Source organism: Chlorocebus sabaeus, chromosome 10, assembly GCF_047675955.1.
Source record: "Chlorocebus sabaeus isolate Y175 chromosome 10, mChlSab1.0.hap1, whole genome shotgun sequence".
NCBI classification, from domain to species: Eukaryota; Metazoa; Chordata; class Mammalia; order Primates; family Cercopithecidae; genus Chlorocebus; species Chlorocebus sabaeus.
Genome location: NC_132913.1, coordinates 120,264,701 through 120,286,358, shown reverse-complemented (window position 1 = coordinate 120,286,358; position 21,658 = coordinate 120,264,701). Strand labels below are relative to the sequence as shown.

Genomic DNA, 21,658 nt, shown 5'->3' with positions numbered 1-21,658 from the left:
TTTACAAAAGCTAAGCAGGGTCAAATGTCTGTTTTGGAGGCAATATGGCACTAACTCTGAACTCAGAATATATGGGATTCATCTCCACCATTTACTACCTCATTTTCCTTCTTTTTTTTTTTTTTTTTAGAGACAGGGTCTCGCTATGTTGGCCAGATTGGTCTTGAATTCCCGACCTCAAGCAATCCTCCCACCTTAGCCTCCCAAAGTGCTAGCATTACAGGCATGAGCCACCATGCCTGGTTCCTCACTTTCATTATCTGTAAAATGGGACTACCAATGGTACTTATTCTATTACTGTGAAACCTAAGACACGTTTTTTTTTTCTTTAAAGAGAGACAAAGTCTCACTACGTTGCCTAGGCTGGTCTCAAACTCCTGGACTCAAGCAATCCTCCTGTCTTGGTCTCCCAAAGTGCTGCGAGCCAGACACATTTTTAATAACAATAAAGCAACTAATACTTTACTGAGAGCTTACTCTGTGCCAGACACTGGCCACTGGCTTCACATCAGTTTGTACATATGAAGCATTTGGTATGACTCCTGGCACATGCTAAACAATATATATATTAGCTAATATTATTAATCATTACTATCATAAGAATCATGAATAAAGTTAACAATAGTTTAATATAGATACTTGAGACAGTTATAGGGGCAAGAAAGGCATCTACTAAAGGTGCGAGAAATTTGGCTGTCAAAGACTATCTTGAGAATGCAATACCAATCATTTGTGGAAAGACTTATTTCACCAAACGCTTCCTGCAGTTAAAAAAAAAATAACTGGTTTTGAAGTTAGCTAAACTTGAATCATCCAAATAATCCAAAGCTCCAATTTGCCTTGTGTAAATTTCTTTTATCTGTCTGAGCACCAGTGACTTCACCTGAAAATGGGAACAACAGCTATCTAGTTGAGATACCAAAGAATTAAGAGATAATACAGTATGAAAGCAGTTATCACAGTGCCTATGAAGATTTTGTTGTTGTTGTTTCCAAAGCATAGAGATCAGGTTAGATTATTTAAAAATAATCCAACAAAATAAGGGTCATTAAGTAGCTATGCCAAGAAAAAATAATACACTAAAAGATTATGACAACTTGTTAGGGTCATAAGCTATAAAACATTAATGCACTAAGACTTTTTAAAGTCTATCATGAAACTGAAATCGCCATCTAATCTAAATAAATAAATCATCCCAGTGTTTCATCAGCTCAAATCTGAAGAAAATACAAGAAAATGTCTCTAGTTAATCACCAATAAATGTTAAGTTACCTCAGAGCAAAAGAAGAAAGTTGTATATACCCAGCTGGCCAATATCCAATTCCAACAACACAGAAAGGCAGCCTCTAAAGCCCCAAAGTCCCTAGATACAGGAACTAGGAAACCCAAGCAACAACCTAGTTCCACACATTTGTAGTGCCCTTCCTAAGCCCCATTAAAAGGCAGGAAGTGGGTATGTAGCACTCTCAAGGGTATCTACCTCTGAAGGAAGAAGCAAAGGAGAGTCAAATATAAACTCATAGTCCTGGATTGTAGCAAAGAAGAGAGGCTCACTCAAGGGAAGCAAAGCTGCATTTCCTGTTCTGTTCCTGATAACTGCTACACTAAAGTCTTAAGACACCTTTCTTATACGCAAGGATGATTACAAGGAAGGCATACGTTAGATTTCTACTCACCACCTTGAGAAAAGGATAACCACTGCTGAAAACTGTTTGCAGCAGAAAATTAATTATACTAATTTTATCTTTTTAAAATCCTTATTTAACCCCTTAATGATTATTTTAGTTCATTAAACTCTTAAAACTTTTTCTTCTGGTTTACTTACCTTTAAAGCTAATGCTATCTAGAAACGTCTACCTGAAATTTCTTATTTTGCCAAGAAAACAATTCTCTTTCTACACCACAATCTAAACAGAGCCTAGAATATGCAAAAAGACAGCAATCTATCATCCAGGACAGAAAGAATCCACGAACATGGTTGCAAAATGACAAAAACAAATAAAGCCTAATCATAAAACTATAAACAAGGCCAGGTGTGGTAGCTCAACCTTGTAAACCCAGCGCTTTGGAAGGCTGAAGTGGGAGGAAGGCTTGAGAACAGGAGTTCAAGATCAGCCTAGGCAATATATTGAGACCCAGTACCAACAAAAATTAAAATTTTAAAAATCAGCCGAGGTTACAGTGAGCTATGATTGTGCCACTGCACTCCAGCCTAGGAGACAGAGCAAGACTCTGCCTCTAAAAATACAAATCAATAAATCAAACTCTGAATAGGCTAATTATAAGGCATACATTAGAACCACAGACCTCTAAATGCTTACCACAAATGCAAGCCTTGTCCTAGCACTAAATCTGGCTTCAAAAGATTTGCAGATAGTTTAAAAATAAGCTTCCAAATGACTTCTAACTATTTACACAGAAGAACACTTACATATTTAAACATACCCCTTTTAATTATGAATAATGCATAATTATAAATTAACTATGAAATGCCAGTCTTTACACATAATATTTGGTCAAATCAATAAATGCTTGACACCTGGACTTGTGCAAGGAGGACACAGGGGTATATAATCTCTACCCACAGGAATTTTAAAATATACTTAGAAAATGTTTAAATGTTAAACAATGTCTTAACAGTCATTCAAAGAAACAATGGAAGAGATATTTTAAGGTAACACACAATTAGCTCCCCAATGAATGACTTAGGAAATGCCCCCTTACATAAAGAGAAAAGCGAGAGAGTTGGCAAAGTTGTGGTTAGAGAAGCACTCCCAAGAAAGCAGAAAGTGCATAAGGTCTCCAAATTCACAAACATTAACTGTAAAACAGTTAAGAGCTTACTAATTTACTCTTGATTTCAGAGAAATACAGCCTGAAATGGACAGCAGTAATTGCAAAGTTATTGCTCCCCTCCTAAGTCAAAGATACCGGAGGATGGTCACCAAGGATGGCCACAGCACACTTCAAATGGATGGCGCTCAAAGAGGTCTTGCATATCTTCGAGATGCTTGGGGAATCCTAATGGACATGCGCTGGCGCTGGATGATGTTGGTCTTTTCTGCTTCTTTTGTTGTCCACTGGCTTGTCTTTGCAGTGCTCTGGTATGTTCTAGCTGAGATGAATGGTGATCTGGAACTAGATCATGATGCCCCACCTGAAAACCACACTATCTGTGTCAAGTATATCACCAGTTTCACAGCTGCATTCTCCTTCTCCCTGGAGACACAACTCACAATTGGTTATGGTACCATGTTCCCCAGTGGTGACTGTCCAAGTGCAATCGCCTTACTTGCCATACAAATGCTCCTAGGCCTCATGCTAGAGGCTTTTATCACAGGTAATTTTGTCTTTGTTCTTAAAAAAAAAAAAAAAAAATACAGGTGTTTGGAAAGGGTATAGTCAGTTATAAGTAATACTGTTACAGAATAATTTATCTATATTAATAGCAGGTAACGTCTAAGATAGAAAAGAAACAGTTTAGAGCCAAAAAAAATAGGAGAAATGCATTAGGAACCTGTCTCAACACCGAAATTTTACTTACTGGAACTACTCAAGAAAAAAGAGATCAGTATGACACTAAACTGCAGAAATATCCTATATAAAAAAAAATTAACAAAAGGTTTAAAAGGTTTTCACTGAAGCTAATCATTTTGTCAAATGAATAAATACATTCAATACATATTTTGACAGTCATTTTACCTAGCACAGGAATTTGTTTTTTTTTCTTCACTGGGCTAGAATTCCCTCCTATGAGTTCATCTTTTCAACATTTACTTCATGCCAGTGAGCCCAGAACACCACAGTCAGCATTATATATTAGAGAACAAGTTACGTACACACATTCTTAGCAAAATGCACTGGAAATATGTCCACAAAGATTATGAAATTTTGCTCATGAACACAGAAAACTCTTTCCTTTAAAGAAGGACTAGTGCCCCTTTTATGTGACATACATACTTTTAAAAGAAAACTTGGCTTTAATATACTATTCAATAATAATCTGAGAAGGTAAGCATTGGGCCATATGCAGAATGATCTGGAATGAAATCCCAATGTGCTACCAACCAGCTCTATAACCCGCAAATCACAAACTTCTACAACAAGAGTTCCTACACTGGGTCAGTTCTTTGGATACAATTAAGGGGGTTTATAAACTTAGATGGGAAAAACTTATATCTCTTGGCACAAACCACTAATTGAAACTTGGCATTTCCTACAGGCAACAAAAAACAGTATCATCAGCAGTATTACTAGCTTTGATTCAAACAGAAATCATAAATATTTTGTCATATCAAACCAGAATACTTCAAAATCACAGTAATAAACCCACCACTAGACTGTTATTTAATGTATCAGTAAGGTACATATGGTACTATAGTATCATTTCTTAAATGTTCAACTGAATTTCAATAATTTGGTTTCTTTTATATTTTAAGCACTTAAAACGTAATTCTGATAAGTACTTACTTCTTAGACCTTACCAACAGCCTGTCAACAAAATCTGTGGCACAAAACTGATTAAGAAACTCTTATCTATAGCTTAGGGTACAAGGAAGATACACCTGAAAGGTGCACTGAAATTACCTGATAGTCAGTCCTCCCTTGCCCCAGAAAAGGTACGTTTCAAAGTTTAAAAATTCTTCAAAGTATCCCTCTTTTTTTTTTTTCTTTTTTTTTGAGATGGAGTCTTGCTCTGTTGCCCAGGCTGGAGTGCAGTTGTACAGTACAAACTTGGCTCTCTGCAATCTCCTGCCTCAGCCTCCTGAGTAGCTGGATTACAGGCATGCGCCACCAGACCCAGCTAATTTTTCTATTTTTAGTAGAGAGAGGGTTTCATCATGTTGGCCAGGCTAGTCTCAAACTCCTGACCTCAAGTGACCCGCCCACCTCAGCCTCCCAAAGTGCTGGGATTACAGGCGTTAGCCACCGTGCCCAGCCAAAATATCATTCATTCTACTGGTCCCCTCTCCATCCCAAATCATTCTACTCTGAACCTAGTCTCTACTTCAACTTAATCTGGCTGTAGCCAAGTTGCATTTATTTTCTATTACTTTTTCTTAAGCACAGGCAGGAATATAGGAAGTGACCACTTCTTTGACTTGGTAAGACACTAGAGGACGAAGTTTTACATTTCTCTGTAACAAAATCATTCTGCTTATTCATTTTGAAATCATGGTTTTTAAACAGAAATATACTTTGAAAAATGCTTCAGGCAAATAAGACTAACCAAATTAACAATGACTTCAATTCCTGACCCACTGAAAGGCATGACACCAAGAAATGTGTAAATAGTTGATATGCCCTTCTCATTCAGAAAAAGTATTGATGTTTAAAGTCTTCATGCTAAAAAAAATTCAATAATTTCTTATTTAGGTGCCTTTGTGGCGAAGATTGCCCGGCCAAAAAATCGAGCTTTCTCAATTCGCTTTACTGACATGGCAGTAGTAGCTCACACAGATGGCAAACCTAATCTTATCTTCCAAGTGGCCAACACCCGACCTAGCCCTCTAACCAGTGTCCGGGTCTCAGCTGTACTCTATCAGGAAAGAGAAAATGGCAAACTCTACCAGACCAGTGTAGATTTCCACCTTGATGGCATCAGTTCTGAGGAATGTCCATTCTTTATCTTTCCACTAACCTACTATCACTCCATTACACCATCAAGTCCTCTGGCTACTCTGCTCCAGCATGAAAATCCTTCCCACTTTGAATTAGTTGTATTCCTTTCAGCAATGCAGGAGGGCACTGGAGAAATATGCCAAAGGAGGACATCCTACCTACCCTCTGAGATCATGTTACATCACTGTTTTGCATCTCTGTTGACCCGAGGTTCCAAAGGTGAATATCAAATCAAGATGGAGAATTTTGACAAGACTGTCCCTGAATTTCCAACTCCTCTGGTTTCTAAAAGCCCAAACAGGACTGACCTGGATATCCGCATCAATGGACAAAGCATTGACAATTTTCAGATCTCTGAAACAGGACTGACAGAATAAGACTTATCCATTTTTTAATGTATTAAATACACCCAGCCAGTTATGCAGCTACTTTTTCTTCACTGTATCTTATGTTTTCTTTTTTCAATGCTAATTACAGCTCTCTGATTACATCATGGTAATCATGCCTACGCCCACATAAAAATGGCTGAGCTAACAATACACATTCTGGAAATATAACACTCTGTATTACAAAGTTTGTTACCTGCTGAAATCAACGTAACTCAACTTGACAGACACTTATACAGAAATGTTGCTGGTGAATTTATAAGAATGTAGTATGATACTAGTAACGAAGGCAAAATGGACAGTGAAGTTTAACACAACTGAACTCCAAGAAAATCAACCATTAATCTCTCATTTTCATCTGCAAATTGAAGCAACAGTTTAGTTTCAAACCTAGCTCCCTGGGTGGAATGATGACTTCACTATACTTAGTGAATATCCTTTAAAAGCTGGGATTTTTTCAAGACAACAAAGATCGTTCATTTGGTTCTTTATACTATGAAACTTGAGTAAGTATTACCTCCTTAATTTTTAACAACTAAGAACAAAAATTAACGAGAAAAGCAACAAAGTACAGATTTATATATAAACCTAAAAGCATTTCAACATGACACCCAAACACATACATATGTTCATATATTTGTGGCAAAAGGTGATCAGATTAGCTCCAGCCCAAATGGAATCTGCAGGGTGGTATTTTGCATTGCAAGGAGATGCAAAATTTTATTTACTTTAAAACTGTCTTCATAATAATCAAACAGTGATTCATCTAAATGACTTCTAGCAACCTAAGTAAAAACATTCCCCTCCTATGTATGATTGATTTGATCATATAAACACCATGAAGGCTCTAATTCATAAATACAAAAATATATTTAAGTCTTTATAGATATAAAGCTTTACTTAGATATAACTTCAGTGAGTAGGGAAAAAAAATCTACAGTAGATAAAGCAAAAGATAATTAGGCAACAAAGCATTTTCAAACCCAAATTCCTGTTTCCAACTTCAAATAGTTTTTTCTATAAACACAAAATGAGTGTTTACTCATCAGTAGGAGGTTGGACTAGATGAACTCTATTATTTCTTTCTAAATCTAATAATCCATAAAAATTATGCTTCCTGTTTCATTTTTTATTTTATCTATGCTAAAACGAGCCCTTTCCCTTATGTCCAGTTTAAAATGATCATTTGCATGATTTTCATTTCAATAAAAAAACCAGAAACTGTCCTTAAACAAAACAAAAACCAAAAGTCACCCTATCAGGTTTCAAACAGATTTGTGGCTGTTCTTTTCTGAAATTTCCCTTATTCAGGTTTCTGTGGGAAAAATGAAAGATTAACCTTCCCCACTGGTGATGACCTAGGCAGGAATCATCTCTTGAAATAAATACTAGCTGAGTAAAGGCAAGCAGGTGTGAAGAGCAGGGCTCAGCAGCAAGTCACATTTTTCTACTATTTGACCGAAAGGAAAAGAAAATAAAGAAGAACTCTGGAGTGGTCTAAGACTGATAATAGCAGAAGAATATCAAGAACACAGAAACTTAATTATTGTGAACTTTTGCTGTTTGAAAATCTTAGACATTCATTCTTAAGTAGAAATCAGACCAACAGATTTTCCCAACCCAAGACTACGGTAACATATAAAGACAGCAAGAATTCTTATTTCTATAATAAATTAACAAGATTCACCTAATCTGTGAAAATAAAGTAGTATTGAAGACTTACATGGTATGTTTTTTCCTAAAGGGACTACATTAATTACACAGATCACACTCTCGCTAGTTAAGTGAAGCTGCCCAGGGTGACATAAGTGAATAAGTAAAACCTGGGATCTAAGGTTCCATTCAAGTCAAATGAGTTTCGTATTATACTTAGTGTTTACACATAAATTTGGCATTTGAAAGCTAAATATGACTTCCCCTACACATGCCAAAAAAAAAAACTATTGGTAAACTACTGTTATTTAATAAACATTTTATAAATCTATAAGAAACACGATCCAAAACTTTTTTGCAGGAGATAGAAAGCTTCTGGGAGGACTGTTCGTTGTTTCTTTCACTTATTTCAAATCATAGTTTCTAGGTTAAGGATTAGGTTTTCTATAGAAAGACCATTATCCTCTGAGGAAAATGAAGTAAAAGGAAAAAGGCGGGAAATTACTGGGAGGTAGGAATGGCTGCTCTGTCTTCCCGGATGTGCAGCTCACTAACCTGGATCATCTGGGAGCTTGGTCATGGAGTCTTGCATACATCATCAGGAAGACCACTTTGGAACTAACGTTAAACGTTCCTTTGGAAACTGATAAAGATAGCATGACAATTCCAACAAACTGGAGACATGTAGTTACCAAAAATCTTAGGGGCCTAGTTTTATGTATGTACAAGCCCATACTACCAAGTACCAGAAGAGTCTATAACCAAAAACTGCTATGTCTATTAACAAGTATTTCATACCAAAATACACTAATTCGTATTACACTGGGCTGAGTGTACTGACATCATCTGGATTATTTTTTAATAATCCTTTTATTTCACCCTTACATTATTATACCACAAGATGAGCACCAGAACTGATCTCCCCCTGTGCACAATCAATTCCTACTGAATAGGAATTCTAACTCTAGTATCAAAGACCTTTTTTCACCTTCACATTCTCCTACAGTTGTTCACAGGGATTATGTAAGCTTCTTACCCAGATGTCTGTAATTCTATCCATTTCTCTTTTCATAAGAAGCAAATACATGGTAAGCATCATTCCTAATTTTAAAAAGATTAGATCATCCTGGAACCTTCAGTACTCGAACTGTCTCAATGTGATGTCGTCAGACATCTCACAATATACTCATATTGATCTCACACTGATCAACATATCAGTGTGTCTGAACAAACTAGTTTAGTATTGCTACTCTTGGAGAGTGTAAGATATAATTATGAACAATGTTTTATAAAGATCTACATTATCGTCAACAAAAGTGGATTACTTCCAAAAACTAAAAGCTCAGAATTTTTAGCACAGTTAACCTGAAGTGAGCATCTTTTCAAAAAGCATTCAAAGTCACGATGACATATTAGAATATATATGCATGTGGAAATTACCATATTTTAGTATACTAGCAGTTATAATACATAACAGTAGATACTAACTAGAAGTTAGTATCCTTAATATTCAGAGATACTTTATGTCAGTTTAGTTTTATGGAACCTGCCTTTTCAAATATATACCAATGGGATGTAAAGAAAAGAACCTTTACCTTTAATAGAGGGTGGCTAAGAAAGTTACCCTCATTGGATTAATGTAGTTAAAATATGAAAACCACAAATAACGATGACTAAACTTGAACATTCCAAACCACCAAAGTGTGAATATGTGTGAATAGTTAAAATCAGGCTATTCTTATTCTAGCAACTCTCTACTTTCCCAAGGCAACCCAGGCCATTTTCAGACAACTCTAATTATTAGATCTTTTAAGATTGTGTCCAATATCTGCCTCCTTGAACCTTCCAACAGTCAGCCTCTTTCTGCCCTTTAGACTCTTACAGATCAAGTCTAAGTCCTCACTCACATGATCATGATTAGTAAGCAGGTATTGATAGACAGTGACCCTATAAGCCCTCCTCCCCACTCTGCCCCGTCCACAATGTTGTCTCCTATCTAAACAGCTCCATTTTCTTCACACAGCTCCCATCACAAGGCTTCAAATGCCCCAGCCATCCTACTCCAATGTGTGGACCCTTTCAAGGTGTGGTCCCAGAAGTGAACACAATGCTTAGGCTTGCCTTGACAACATAAAAGACAATGGGCCTATCATCTGACTCACTGAGGACACTTTAGGAAATACTGCCCATGGCTGAGAGGACATCAGCACACCGCTGATGAACATGAAGCCCAGAGTCACTGAGACGGTTGTAATCTTTCCACAGGAGGCTGCTTTTACATGCAGCCACTCCTTAAATTCTGTAATTTCCTTATATAAGACTTTTCATTTCTGCTGTTAAAACTCCCCATTTGATTACATTTGGTCTCCTGATTCACCTTGATTCTGATCCCATGTCTTTACTGTTCCACTCCATAGCTATCCCTTACAATACTGAATGATTAGAAAATCTGATCAGCACATCACAATATCCTCTAAAGAAATATTTTATACCTAGCACATAAGTGGGAATTCAGTATTTGTTGAATGAATGAGTTCATATGCTCTTATTTACAGTAATCCCGCCTTATCCACAGTTTTGCTTTACAGTTTCAGTTAACTACGGTCAATCGTGATCCAAAAATATTATAGTACTTTGAGAAAGAGATAGAGACTACGTTCACATACCCTTTTTTTTTTTTTTTTTTTGGAGACAGAGTCTTGCTTTGTCAGCCATGCTGGAGTGCAGTGGCACAATCTCAGCTCACTGCAGCCTCCACCTCCCGGGTTCAAGCGACTCCCCTGCCTCACCCTCCCTCAGTAGCTGGGATTACAGGTGCTCACCACCACGCCTGGCTAATTTTTTAAATATTTTTAGAAGAGTCAGGGTTTCACCATGTTGGCCAACCTGGTCTCAAACTCCTGATCTCAAGTGATCCGCCCACCTCAGCCTCCCAAAGTTCTGGGACTACAGGTGTGAGCCACTGTGCCTGGCTTCACATAACTTTTATTACAGTATAATTGTTCTATTTTATTAGTTATTACTGTTAATCTCTTACTGTGCCTAATTTATAAATTAAACTTTATCATAGGCATACATGTATAGAAAAACAGTATTTATGGGATTCAGTACTATCTGTGGTTTCAGGGGTTTCAGGTATCCCTGAAAATTTCAAGACACTGGGGGTCTTGAAATGTATCTCCCACAAATAAAGTGGGAGAACTACTATAATCCTAAAAATTCTGTAAGGCATTATCACTCATTTTATTACAAGACTAATGAGATCTGAGAGCTTAGAATAACCATGATCTTCTGATTCCAAATCCTGTACTCTTTAAACTACAGCTCATCCCCTCTACATATTCATGGCAAAAGTACTGAATCAGACAAGGATGGGAGCACAGGTCTTGACAAGCACCCCATGATTATGTTAACCCAATAGTCTACAAAACGGTTAAAGCTAACAATAAACTATCCACCTAGTCTGTTCCAAATTTCTTCATGCTATACACCTTTAATTTTTTTTTTTTTTTTGGACAGGATTTCACTCTGCCACCTGGCCTACAGAGTGCAATGGTGTGATCACGGCTCATTGCAGCCTCAACCTCTTGGACTCAAGCTATCCTCTCATCCCATGATGGCCTCCCAAGCAGCTGGGACTACAGGCACACGCCACCATGCATGTCTAATTTTTGTACTTTTTTGTAGAGACAGGGTTTCACCATGTAGCCCAGGCTGTCCAGCCGTGGCCTCCCAAAGCACTGGGATTACAAGCATGAGCTACCACACTGGGCCTTAATGGTTTTCATTAATGTAAATACAACTATGTATTCCCAATGCCACATTCATAAATGAGAAATTTTAATTACTGATATCTTTAAGTTTTTAACAGAAACAGTGATACAAAGCTGTTATAATTACTTAGTTTTTAAAACAATCTGCAAATCAGTCTGTGAACGGTATTTACATATTTAACATATGTTTACAAGAAATATTTACCACTGCCTGGGCACGATGGTTCATGCCTGTAATCCCAGCATTTTTGGAGGCTGAGGCAGGTGGATCGTGAGGTCAGGAGTTCAAGACCAGCCTGGCCAACATAGTGAAACCCCACCTCTACTAAAAATACAAAAATTAGCCAGGTGTGGTGGCACGCACCTGTAGTCCCAACTACTCAGGAGGCTGAGGCAGGAGAACCACCTGAACCCGGGAGGCAGAGGCTGCAGTGAGCCGAGACCACACCATTGCACTCCAACCTGGGCGACAGAGTCTCCAGCCTTTGAGACTCTGCTCCAAAAACAAAACAAAACAAAACAAAAAAACCACAAACAAGAAATGATTACTATTATCAGTTATAATCATGCTCTGGAGAACTTTTTTAGCACTTGCAGGATTTGGAACTTGTAATGATAATTTTCATAGTACCAATTCATGGTATTACGAATTGGCATTATTTTCTCTCAGATGTTAACACCTACTGGTAGTTTGTAAGGTAGTACCTTTAATCAGTTAGGTAGCTCATCTTAACAGTATAAATTCTTTAAATATAAATTACATATTTAAATACAAATTTAAATATAAATTATGATTAATTCATCATAAACAATGAAATCCTGTTCCTTTATTATGTTCCTCTTCAGTGGTTACCTTAACTGTAATTTATCTGAGTTAATTTTTTTTGTTCTCATCACAAAACAAGAAAAAAAAAGGACTATACAGCAAAAAGTCCAGATGAATAAATTAGTAAATTAAGAACATTCATAGTTTTGGCCTTTGTTCTCTGATACAAAAGCAAAGATTTTAGCATTTGCCCCATTTCTTCTCATCTGTGAGATGCTATCGACACTAGAAAAAGAGTTAGTAGATTGTTTCCTAACTTGAGTCTTTAGTTCACAAACTGGCCTTAATAAAGAATATATGCCTTGCAAAGAACACACAGACCAAGTAAGTCAAGTAAATCCTAATGGCTGTATTCATCTCTGGTTTCATGCAGCAGAGACTTCAAATAACCATGGAAGTTTAAATGCAGGAAATGCTGCAGCCCCATCTACTGGAGAGGTGCAGGTAACTGAGTCCATTTTTAATAAATTTATCCTTATGTGTGTAGGTAAGAACCTTACCTACATCTTTTCGTCCTGGTTTTTCAAAACGTCTGTCACCCCTGGAAAATAAAAAATAAGTTTCAAACAAAGTCTCACAGTGATATAGATTTCCTATCTGTGACACTCACTTTCCCACTTTTCTAAAAGCATTTCTTCTTCAAATTACAAAACAAATAAATACATAGTTATTGCCTAATATTTGGAAAATACAGAAAAGCACAAAGATAAAAAGAAAAATATCTATCCCCTCACCTACCAAAAGCTGTTTCTATTGACCCAAAATATTTTTTTATTAGATACATAGTATACAGTTTTAGATACTGCTCTTAGAATGTCTTTTCCCACATCATTAAATATTTTCAAAAACACCTCTAATGCTCATATAATATCCTACTTTGTGGATATACAACTATATAAGGGCAATATCAATATGTTTGGCTTATTTCCAATTATTTTATATTATAAATATCATCACAATGAACATTCTTGTACATGCATCTTTGTGCAATTGCTCCCACTCATCTTGATAGACTTCATATAAAGTCACAAACAATACAGAGAGAAGATACTTTTACTAATACCAACAAACAATAACATGACAATTTAGTATTTGCTATCAAATACCAAATCAAATTAACTATGCTGGCATTCATGTATTAACCTATCCATCTAGAATCCTTCTTCCTTTAAATAAGAATCATTTAAAAATTTCTAACGTACAACTTGATATTCAATACTTAAGAGCATTTTTAAAAATGAAACCCTTTAACTGTACAAAAACATTTCTCCCCGCAGAAAGCACAAAATAAGTGATTTTTATATGCCAAGAAATTTTTATGCCAATATGTGGATCCTTTAATTACCTTTCCTCCCAGCTCTGCGATCTATGCATTTCTCTGCCACCTCCTCGACCAAAAACACCCTCTACTTCATCAAAACTTCTTTGGTAGAAACCACATTCACCTCTGCCTCTACCTGAAAACAAGAAAACAGAAAAAAATGATAGATGTCAACATGTGGCACACATTCACCACTATAAATTAGCATGTAAAGTTCTCTCTACACAAAGCAGGACATCTACATTTAAATATTGAAGGAGGCCTGATGATCTTGACTTGTGACACCAACAATGGCATTGAAGTAGGTAGACCACAAGAGGCTGAAAGAAACAAGTTAAAAAACTAAAGTAATATAATGTAATAGACCCAGTCCTGAACAAGAAAGTATAAACATTAAGTTATTTAACAAAAAGTTGAAAAGTGAAATTCTAAGAAGTTCAATAAAACACTACCGTAGATTAAATTTTTTACTGTTTTATTTTCATAAAAATGAAAGAAATCTTGGTTTAGAGAGTTTAAGAAGACAGGGGCTAAAGTTAAAAAGTCAAGCATAAAAGTTAAAATAATTTATCTAATCCCAGAAAAAGGATAACTTAATAGATCAGTTCTAAAACCATCAAATCTCATGAACGCCATACAGGGTATATTCCATAGTAACCAAAGGTACAGTTTACCCAAATCTTGAGATTAAAAAGAAATGTATCAGGACTAAACTTGAACGAACAAAGCTGGTAAGAGTGTGTGGGTACAGGGATTTAGAGGCTCTCTTGGGTGGTTCAAGTGTAAGCTGGCCTTTACTGAAGGCAATTTGGTCAGATCTATTGACATTTGACTCAACAATTCTACTTAGGATTTATCCTAATAGAAATAGTTGTACAAAAATGCAAATACACATGTATGAAGATGTTCACTGTAACTTAAAAAAAAACTAGAAATCTAATCAATAAAGGATGAGCTATATAAATTCTGATAAAACGATCCAGTAGAACACAATTATGCCACAGTGGATTAAGTACCAACATTATTCTGTTCAAGAACAAGAACATACTGAAGAACAATGCATATAAAAATTACCCCATTTATATAAATGATATAGCTGCACCATTAGGGTCAGGAAGGTTATATATCCAATTGTTAGGTCTGGAGGCAGAAGACCATATGCACTTTCAGCTTTTTAGCTTTATACTTTATGTACAGTTTTCCCAACAAACATTTGTATTCGATACACAGGTGAGAAAATGAGAGGAGGGGAGGCGGGGTGGGGGGTCTAAGGATGTATTTATAACCAGGTGAAATCTTAGCCATCGTCCTTAGCTCAATTTTTCTCACAGTGCACAATGACCCAAAGAAAAATGATGATGGATCTTGATGAATGCATCCCAAAGCTAAATATAATTGAGCTAATTACTTCAAATATCCATGCAGTATTTTATTTCTTGTTTGTAATTTATTAAGAATTAACTCAGAATACAGTTGTACTTTTATATGGCTATATTATGAAATATCAAAATAAGGCACCAAATTATTTTGTGGATAATCTTAGAAACAATGGATACCCTCTTGACTAGTCCAAGTATCCACTTTTTCATTTGTCAAATGGAAGTGAGAAGCACGGTGGAACTATAATAATCTTAAAGTTACCCTTCCACTTGTGTCAACTTACAGTTTAAGTACTTCTCCCCTTCAGGAAATGTATACACTGTATTTAAGATCCTAAAATAATGTAATACAAATTGTCATATAACACCTGTCCTCTACAGGAAGATTTAAGGATGGGGACAAAAGTCTCCTCGCCTTTTAGAGAAAGCGATTTTCTCAGGAAGGCCATTACACTTGTATCACCTTGAAGAAAATGTTTTATTCCAGAAACACACAAATATAAAAAATAGCCTCCAGCTTACCAGAAAAACAAGCAAAACACATATAAAATATGTTCTCACTTGTGACTAGCACTGACACTGGCCCTGCTAATGATACTAAAACTTTATGGTGGGACGTATTACAACGATCAGGTTCTAAAGGTTTCCAACTTGAAAAAATTTTATTCTTCTATAGAGTGGTTCCCATATATGAATAAGGAAGTAAATATAACATGATGAACCTATCGTAAAACCCAATAAAGAACTGTTCTACTGAGAGTTCACCCTATTCTTTTTGGGAATTAAAACACACTTCCTTTTAATAATGAAGACGACAATGGTTGAGAGTTGTGCCAATCCGCTTTATTTTTAAACAACCTAACCAAATAAAATAAGATGACAGTTTCATGTTGTTCTTACCACCTATTTAAGTTTATTTAAATTTTACTAGTACATGATATTTAGCAGTCTGGAAATCAGTCAATTTCCACATCAAAGTTTCCGAAAGTTGCAAACAGCCAAGATAATCATTTAATGTTAACTCTGTCTATACAAAGAAAAACCACAATAATCATTATTTAACCAGGAAGTTAAAATTAAGTAATGAGTGGAAAACACAATACCACAGATTATAATTACAACCTTGTTTTAGAAAATGAGCTACTGAGATCATTAAAAAGAATGATCTCAACGGGTGGTTGACATAATGTTAAAAGTACTTTTCACACCAACTCAGTTCAGTCACTTGACTAGTTTCATGCCATTCTTCAACATCAATATGTAAAAAAGTCACGTCTTCTTACATATGTCACAACATCTATCTTTTTTAACACAGCCTGATTAAATTCTGAATGTAAGCCTTCTATCAAATGTGATAACCCTTCATTTCAAAGAGACCAAAGAGCAACGAGAAATTCAATCATAAACCAAAAAGCAAGGAGAAATTCAATCATTCACTTGTTTCTCCATTAAGTAATTGGGGGGGAGGGTGCTGTTTAGAGATTGGTTGGTATTTGCAGCACACAAAGTCGGTGTTATTCACACTTCTTCATCAAGACGATCTCTCCCTGGCTCACCCTGAAAAGCACCGGAGGCAAAGTTGCCCAAGTACAACCTCTCCTTGCCACCAACCCACAGCGGAAAAACACAGGAAACGCCCAAGTAGCAGGCCAGAGCCATAAGTGGTCAGTCCCAACTCGAAACCACCACCATGCCACCAAGATGCATGGATCTCAAATTCTGGACCAATGGAACCTAATTCAGTATATGAATCTGAATTGCCTGTGGAGCTTTTGAAGCACACACATGCCTAGATCCCACCACCCAAAATTTTGTTGCACAGGTATTTCCTGTAAGTTTTACAGATTAGTCTAACCTCTCCTCAGGTTAAAAAAAAAAAAAAACACTCTCTAAAGACGGACAAATAAAGCCAGTAGGAAAAAACACAACTAGGTAATAGCTGCTAGTAAATCAAGTGGAGAGTTTGAATCAGACACTTCACACCTGGATTCCCACATTCTGAGTGGACTACTAAAAGAAACCTCTTCCCAGGAATGCACAATTGAATGCATTTTCTAGAAAGACTGTAGATAAATTACTCTATTTATAAAGAATTTAAATACTCTATACTCATGATCATGCCAATCTTGGTGGCACAATATGCAGAGAAAATGGTCTCACTCATTGCAGACATCCAATTCTTCCATTTCTAAAGCGTCTCTTAGAGAAAATTACAAGGTGTATTTAGACCACTGTTATGATTTAGTCAACATAAGGGCAAAATGATTAAGCAAATATTTATATTACAAATATTAAGAATGTCCTCATACAGGAGAGTATCAGCAAACCCAAAATAGGGGGCAGATATCAAAGAAACGAGTAATATCAAAATAAGAACTATTTTTCCAAGACATAAATCTGTAAAACTATAGGTTAAATAAATGAATGTGGCAGAATTATCTTTTGTTCTACCCCTAAAGGACCTAGTCCTGATGAGGCGGTTTTTGTTAAAGCCCCTCTCTGGCTGGAGAAGCTCTTGGCACACGCCCCTCACACAGAAACTGTCACAGAGGACTGCAGGTACTTCAGTGCTGCTTCCATAGTGAAGTCACTTCGGGAAGCGTTGGCTCCCAAAGTATAAGGCTCCCTGGGGATGAGGAACATGGAACATGGATGAGGAACATGGATTCTCAGGGTGAACTGCGACTGTCTAGAATCCCTCATGTTCAAATCTGTACAGCTAGAATTATACTCCTCTGTTGCAAATCAGGGATTATAGAGGAGATACCTTAAAAAAAGGGTTCTGAATATAAATGTTCAGGCCATTTAGTATGCAGTTAATGTCAAAGAACAGTTTTTATCAAATCAGGCATTAAAATATTTTAAAAGTAAGTTCTCTATCCTCCTCCTCCATTATTACTTTTTTCACATGAAAGCTCACCTCGCCCTCTTGAAGAACTTCGACCTCTAGGAGCCCCCACCACTGTTCCTCCTCCTCCTCGTCCTGTCAATCGCAGGACAGCAGCACTATTTACAGACATGGAAAAGTTTCTCTGCCAAAAAAAAAAAAAAAAAAGAAAGAGAGAGAAAAAGGAAAAAAAGAAAGAAAAAAATGGATGAAATAGATAAAACTACATGTTGCTTCTCCCCACATTCCCACTGCATCTATAAAATGGCATCTAATTTTAACTACTAGCAATGGAAAACCATAACTGCACAACATACGAGATGATCCAAAACTTGACTTTACCTGATAATTGCAAATTAACATTTCAGATCAACAAAATTGACAACCAGTGTCTTACACTATGCTAGGTTTGATGAGGAAACAAGCAAACAAACTAAATGCTCTATGTATGCAGAAGTAGATAGGGAAAATACACAAGAGAATAAATACAGAAAATTTTACAAAAGAGATCTAGTTTGAAAGGGTCCTGTAAGCCTTTAACTGGTGAAAGGTGAAAATGAAAGGGAGTTACCAAAAGGTCTGATGCGAGGGTAGCACATTCTGCACATCAATGTGAATTAGCAACTCCAAGTAGTATTCAATAGAATGACAGGAATCAGAAGTGACTGGGAAAGAGCCAATGATCTAAATAAGACCAACCATCTAAATAACACATTAATGGGAAGATGAAGGGAATACTTAATAAATTAAAGTAAAACCCAATCACTCAGTTATTAACCTGCATTTGCACTTCAGCCAATCTGGAATAGGGTCAAGTACAAAGAGATAGTAAGTGCACCTTTGGTATGTCTGTAGCCAAGGGTTCTCCTGGCAGAAAGAAAACCTTAGGCTTAAGAGTTGAGGTAAAAGGCCAAGCACGGTGGCTCATGCCTGTAATCTCAGCACTTTGGGAGGCTAAGTCGGGTGGATCACGAGGTCAGGAGTTCGAGACTAGCCTGGGCAAGATGGTGAAACCCTGTCTCTACTGAAAATACAAAAATTAGCCGCGCACGGTGGCGGGCGCCTGTAATTCCAGCTACTTGGGAGGCTGAGGCAGGAGAACTGCTTGAACCTAGGAGGCGGAGGTTGCAGTGAGCCGAGATCACGCCATTGCACTCTAGTCTGGGTGACAGAGCAAGACTCTGTCTCAAAAAAAAAAAAAAAAAAAGAAAGAAGGTAAAAAAGAATCTTGCAATTCAACTAATATTTTAGTCCAAACTGGTTTCCACTGACTTCCTATTTTGATTCAAAATCAACTGAAATATAATGTCTATACCACCTTCTTTTGAAGAAGTCAACATCTAATTGTTTAAAAAAAAAAAAAAACTTCTACTTTCATTATTTAATTTGTTGTAATAAATAGGTCATTTTCTCCTAGCTGCTTTTTTCAGAATATTCATAACAATTTGTTCAATAAGTTTTAGGAACTTTATCAGTGTAAATAAGATTTTTTTTTCAGTTTATAGGTATATAATTATATAATCAAGTAACTTCAAAACTAAAGACTTAAGATATAATTGACAACCAAAAATAAGAGAAAGACACCAAACTCAAAAATTATATTTCTATTTCAAACTATAATAAAATGTACTTAATAAAAAAGAAAGCTGATTGAAACATACATATTAACTTACCTTTTAGAATAAAGTCAGCAGTGGGGTACTGAATAATGTCTCTGGGTATTATTATAATTAAACAACAGTATGAAGTCCCAAAATCCAGATTAATATACTCTAATATTGAAATAATGGTGGTCAGAGCTAACTGCATTATGTATGCTAGGATCCCATGCAGTTGAACACCTATTAACCAAACTATCACATATATAAAACCCAAATGCACCCATTTGTACACGTGGGGACAAACTCATATATTTTCACAAACTCTCATACATTGCTGATGAAAGTATAAACTAGTATAACCTCTCTAGAAGGCAATTTCTAAAAATTATTTAAATGTCCATCCCCTTCGACACAATTCTACTTCTTACCCAAGTAAAAACTAACATAAATAGAAAGATCATTAACTACAGTACTGTTTATAAAGGCAAAATATGGAAGCCATCTACGTATTAGCCAATCCTAATTTAAAAATAATGGTCTTCCACATGTAAAATTCCATACTGCTGATTTAAAAAAAAAAAAAAAAAAAGAAAGAAAGAAACAAATCTTTCTCGCTTTGTCATCCAGGCTGGAGTGCAGTGGCGCGATCTCAGCTCACTGCAACCTTCGCCTCCCAGGTTCAAGCGATTCTCCTGGCTCAGCCTCCTGAGTAGCTGGGACTACAGGTGCATGCCACCATGCCCGGCTAATTTTTTCTATTTTTAGTATAAATGGGGTTTCATCACGTTGGCCAGGATGGTCTCGATCTCCTGACTTTGTGATCTGCCCACCTCGGCCTCCCAAAGTGCTGGGATTACAGGCGTGAGCCACTGTGCCCAGCCACAACTCTATTTCTTAGGCAGAACTGTATGATAACAAAAACTGCAATGCCCTGTGGTCAACCTAATATACAGGGATATGGAGCATACTTGTAATTAGGAACACGGAGAGGCCAAACTCCCTGGGACTGAATTCTGGCCCCTAAACTCACTCAACTTCTCTGTGCCTCATTTTCCTCATCTATATAATGTAGATAGGGATATTTTTATCTACCTCACAGGTCACTGCAAGCACTCAACACATTAAATGTTAAGTGCTTACAACAGTGTCTAATACATACTAAAAGCTAAGTAAGTATGTCATGACCTCTTAGACGCTTAGCTTAAAACTGTAAAGTGCCAGGCACGGTGGCTAACACCTGTAATCCCAGCACTTTGGGAGGTCAAGGCAGGCGGATCACTTGAGGCCAGAAGTTCAAGACCAGCATAGCCAACATGGCAAAACCCCATCTCCACTAAAATTACAAAAATAGCCGAGGATGGTGGCACACGCCTGTAATCCCATCACCTTGGGAGGCCAAGGCAGGTGGATCACTTGAGGTCAGGAGTTCGGGGCCATCCTGACCAACATGGCGAAACTCTATCTCTACTAAAAATACAAAAATTAGCCAGGCGTGGTGGCGGGTGTCTGTAATCTCAGCTACTCGGGAGGCTGAGGCAGAAGAATTACGTGAACCCAAGAAGTGGAGGTTGCAGTGAGCCAAGATCACACCACCGCGCTCTAGCCTGGGCAATAGAGTGACACTCCGTCTCAATAAATAAATAAATAAATAAATAAATAAATAAATAAATAGAAGCTGTCAAGTATAGAACTGTGTGCATAGCATGCTACCATTTGTGTGTGTGTGTGTGTGTGTGTGTGTGTGTGTGTGTGTGAAGCAGTGTTTAAGGGAAATACAGATAGTTGCAGACACCGTAAGCACCCCTGAAAGGGAATACAAGAAAATGGAAATAGTGGTTATTTCTGAGGAAGAGTAATAGGTGGCAGAGTTTGGGTGAGTCACAGACTTGCTTTTCATTTTGTGCTTTCTGAATTTTGTTATGTATACATACAAGTATTATCTATTCAAGAATGAATAAATAAAGTAATTTCTTTGATGTCAAATAAATAAAATACACCAGTCTTGTAACAGTTACCTAAATTGCAGGAGTAATGCATTTTCTTCCTCAGTATATTTGATACATAGATACATTGAGGGAGAAGGAGAATGAGTATGTCAGTATAATGAGTATGTTAGTATATTCAGTTAACTTCAGGAAAAAGACATGCAGCAAGAAGCCTGCTTTAAGTTATTAAAGTATTTACCTCCCTAGGAGTACCAAAAGAAAAAG

General features: G+C 36.7%; 2 protein-coding genes across 10 annotated transcripts in view; one reads left to right on the top strand and one right to left on the bottom strand.

The window, feature by feature from the left end:
* The window catches only part of GIGYF2 (GRB10 interacting GYF protein 2), a 164,361-nt gene that overhangs the window by 85,441 nt on the left and 57,262 nt on the right, over positions 1-21,658 (bottom strand). For 7 of the 8 annotated variants that reach the window (XM_007966669.3, XM_007966672.3, XM_007966675.3 and 4 more), the window contains 3 exons: positions 17,881-17,992; positions 13,606-13,717; positions 12,761-12,801 (listed from right to left, as the gene is read on the bottom strand). In XM_007966669.3, the coding sequence (XP_007964860.3) occupies positions 12,761-12,801; positions 13,606-13,717; positions 17,881-17,992 (265 nt within the window). The remainder of the gene's footprint in view (positions 1-12,760; positions 12,802-13,605; positions 13,718-17,880; positions 17,993-21,658) is intronic. The other variant, XM_073020140.1, reaches the window with a different exon arrangement.
* Positions 2,881-5,999, top strand: KCNJ13 (potassium inwardly rectifying channel subfamily J member 13). 2 transcript variants are annotated; one of them, XM_007966667.3, is made up of 2 exons: positions 2,881-3,340; positions 5,377-5,999. In XM_007966667.3, the coding sequence occupies exons 1-2, from the start codon at positions 2,881-2,883 to the stop codon at positions 5,997-5,999; spliced, it is 1,083 nt and encodes a 360-aa protein (XP_007964858.3). The 2 variants fall into 2 exon arrangements, with proteins under 2 accessions (XP_007964858.3, XP_007964859.1); XM_007966668.3 differs by having other exon boundaries at positions 2,881-3,104; positions 5,377-5,540.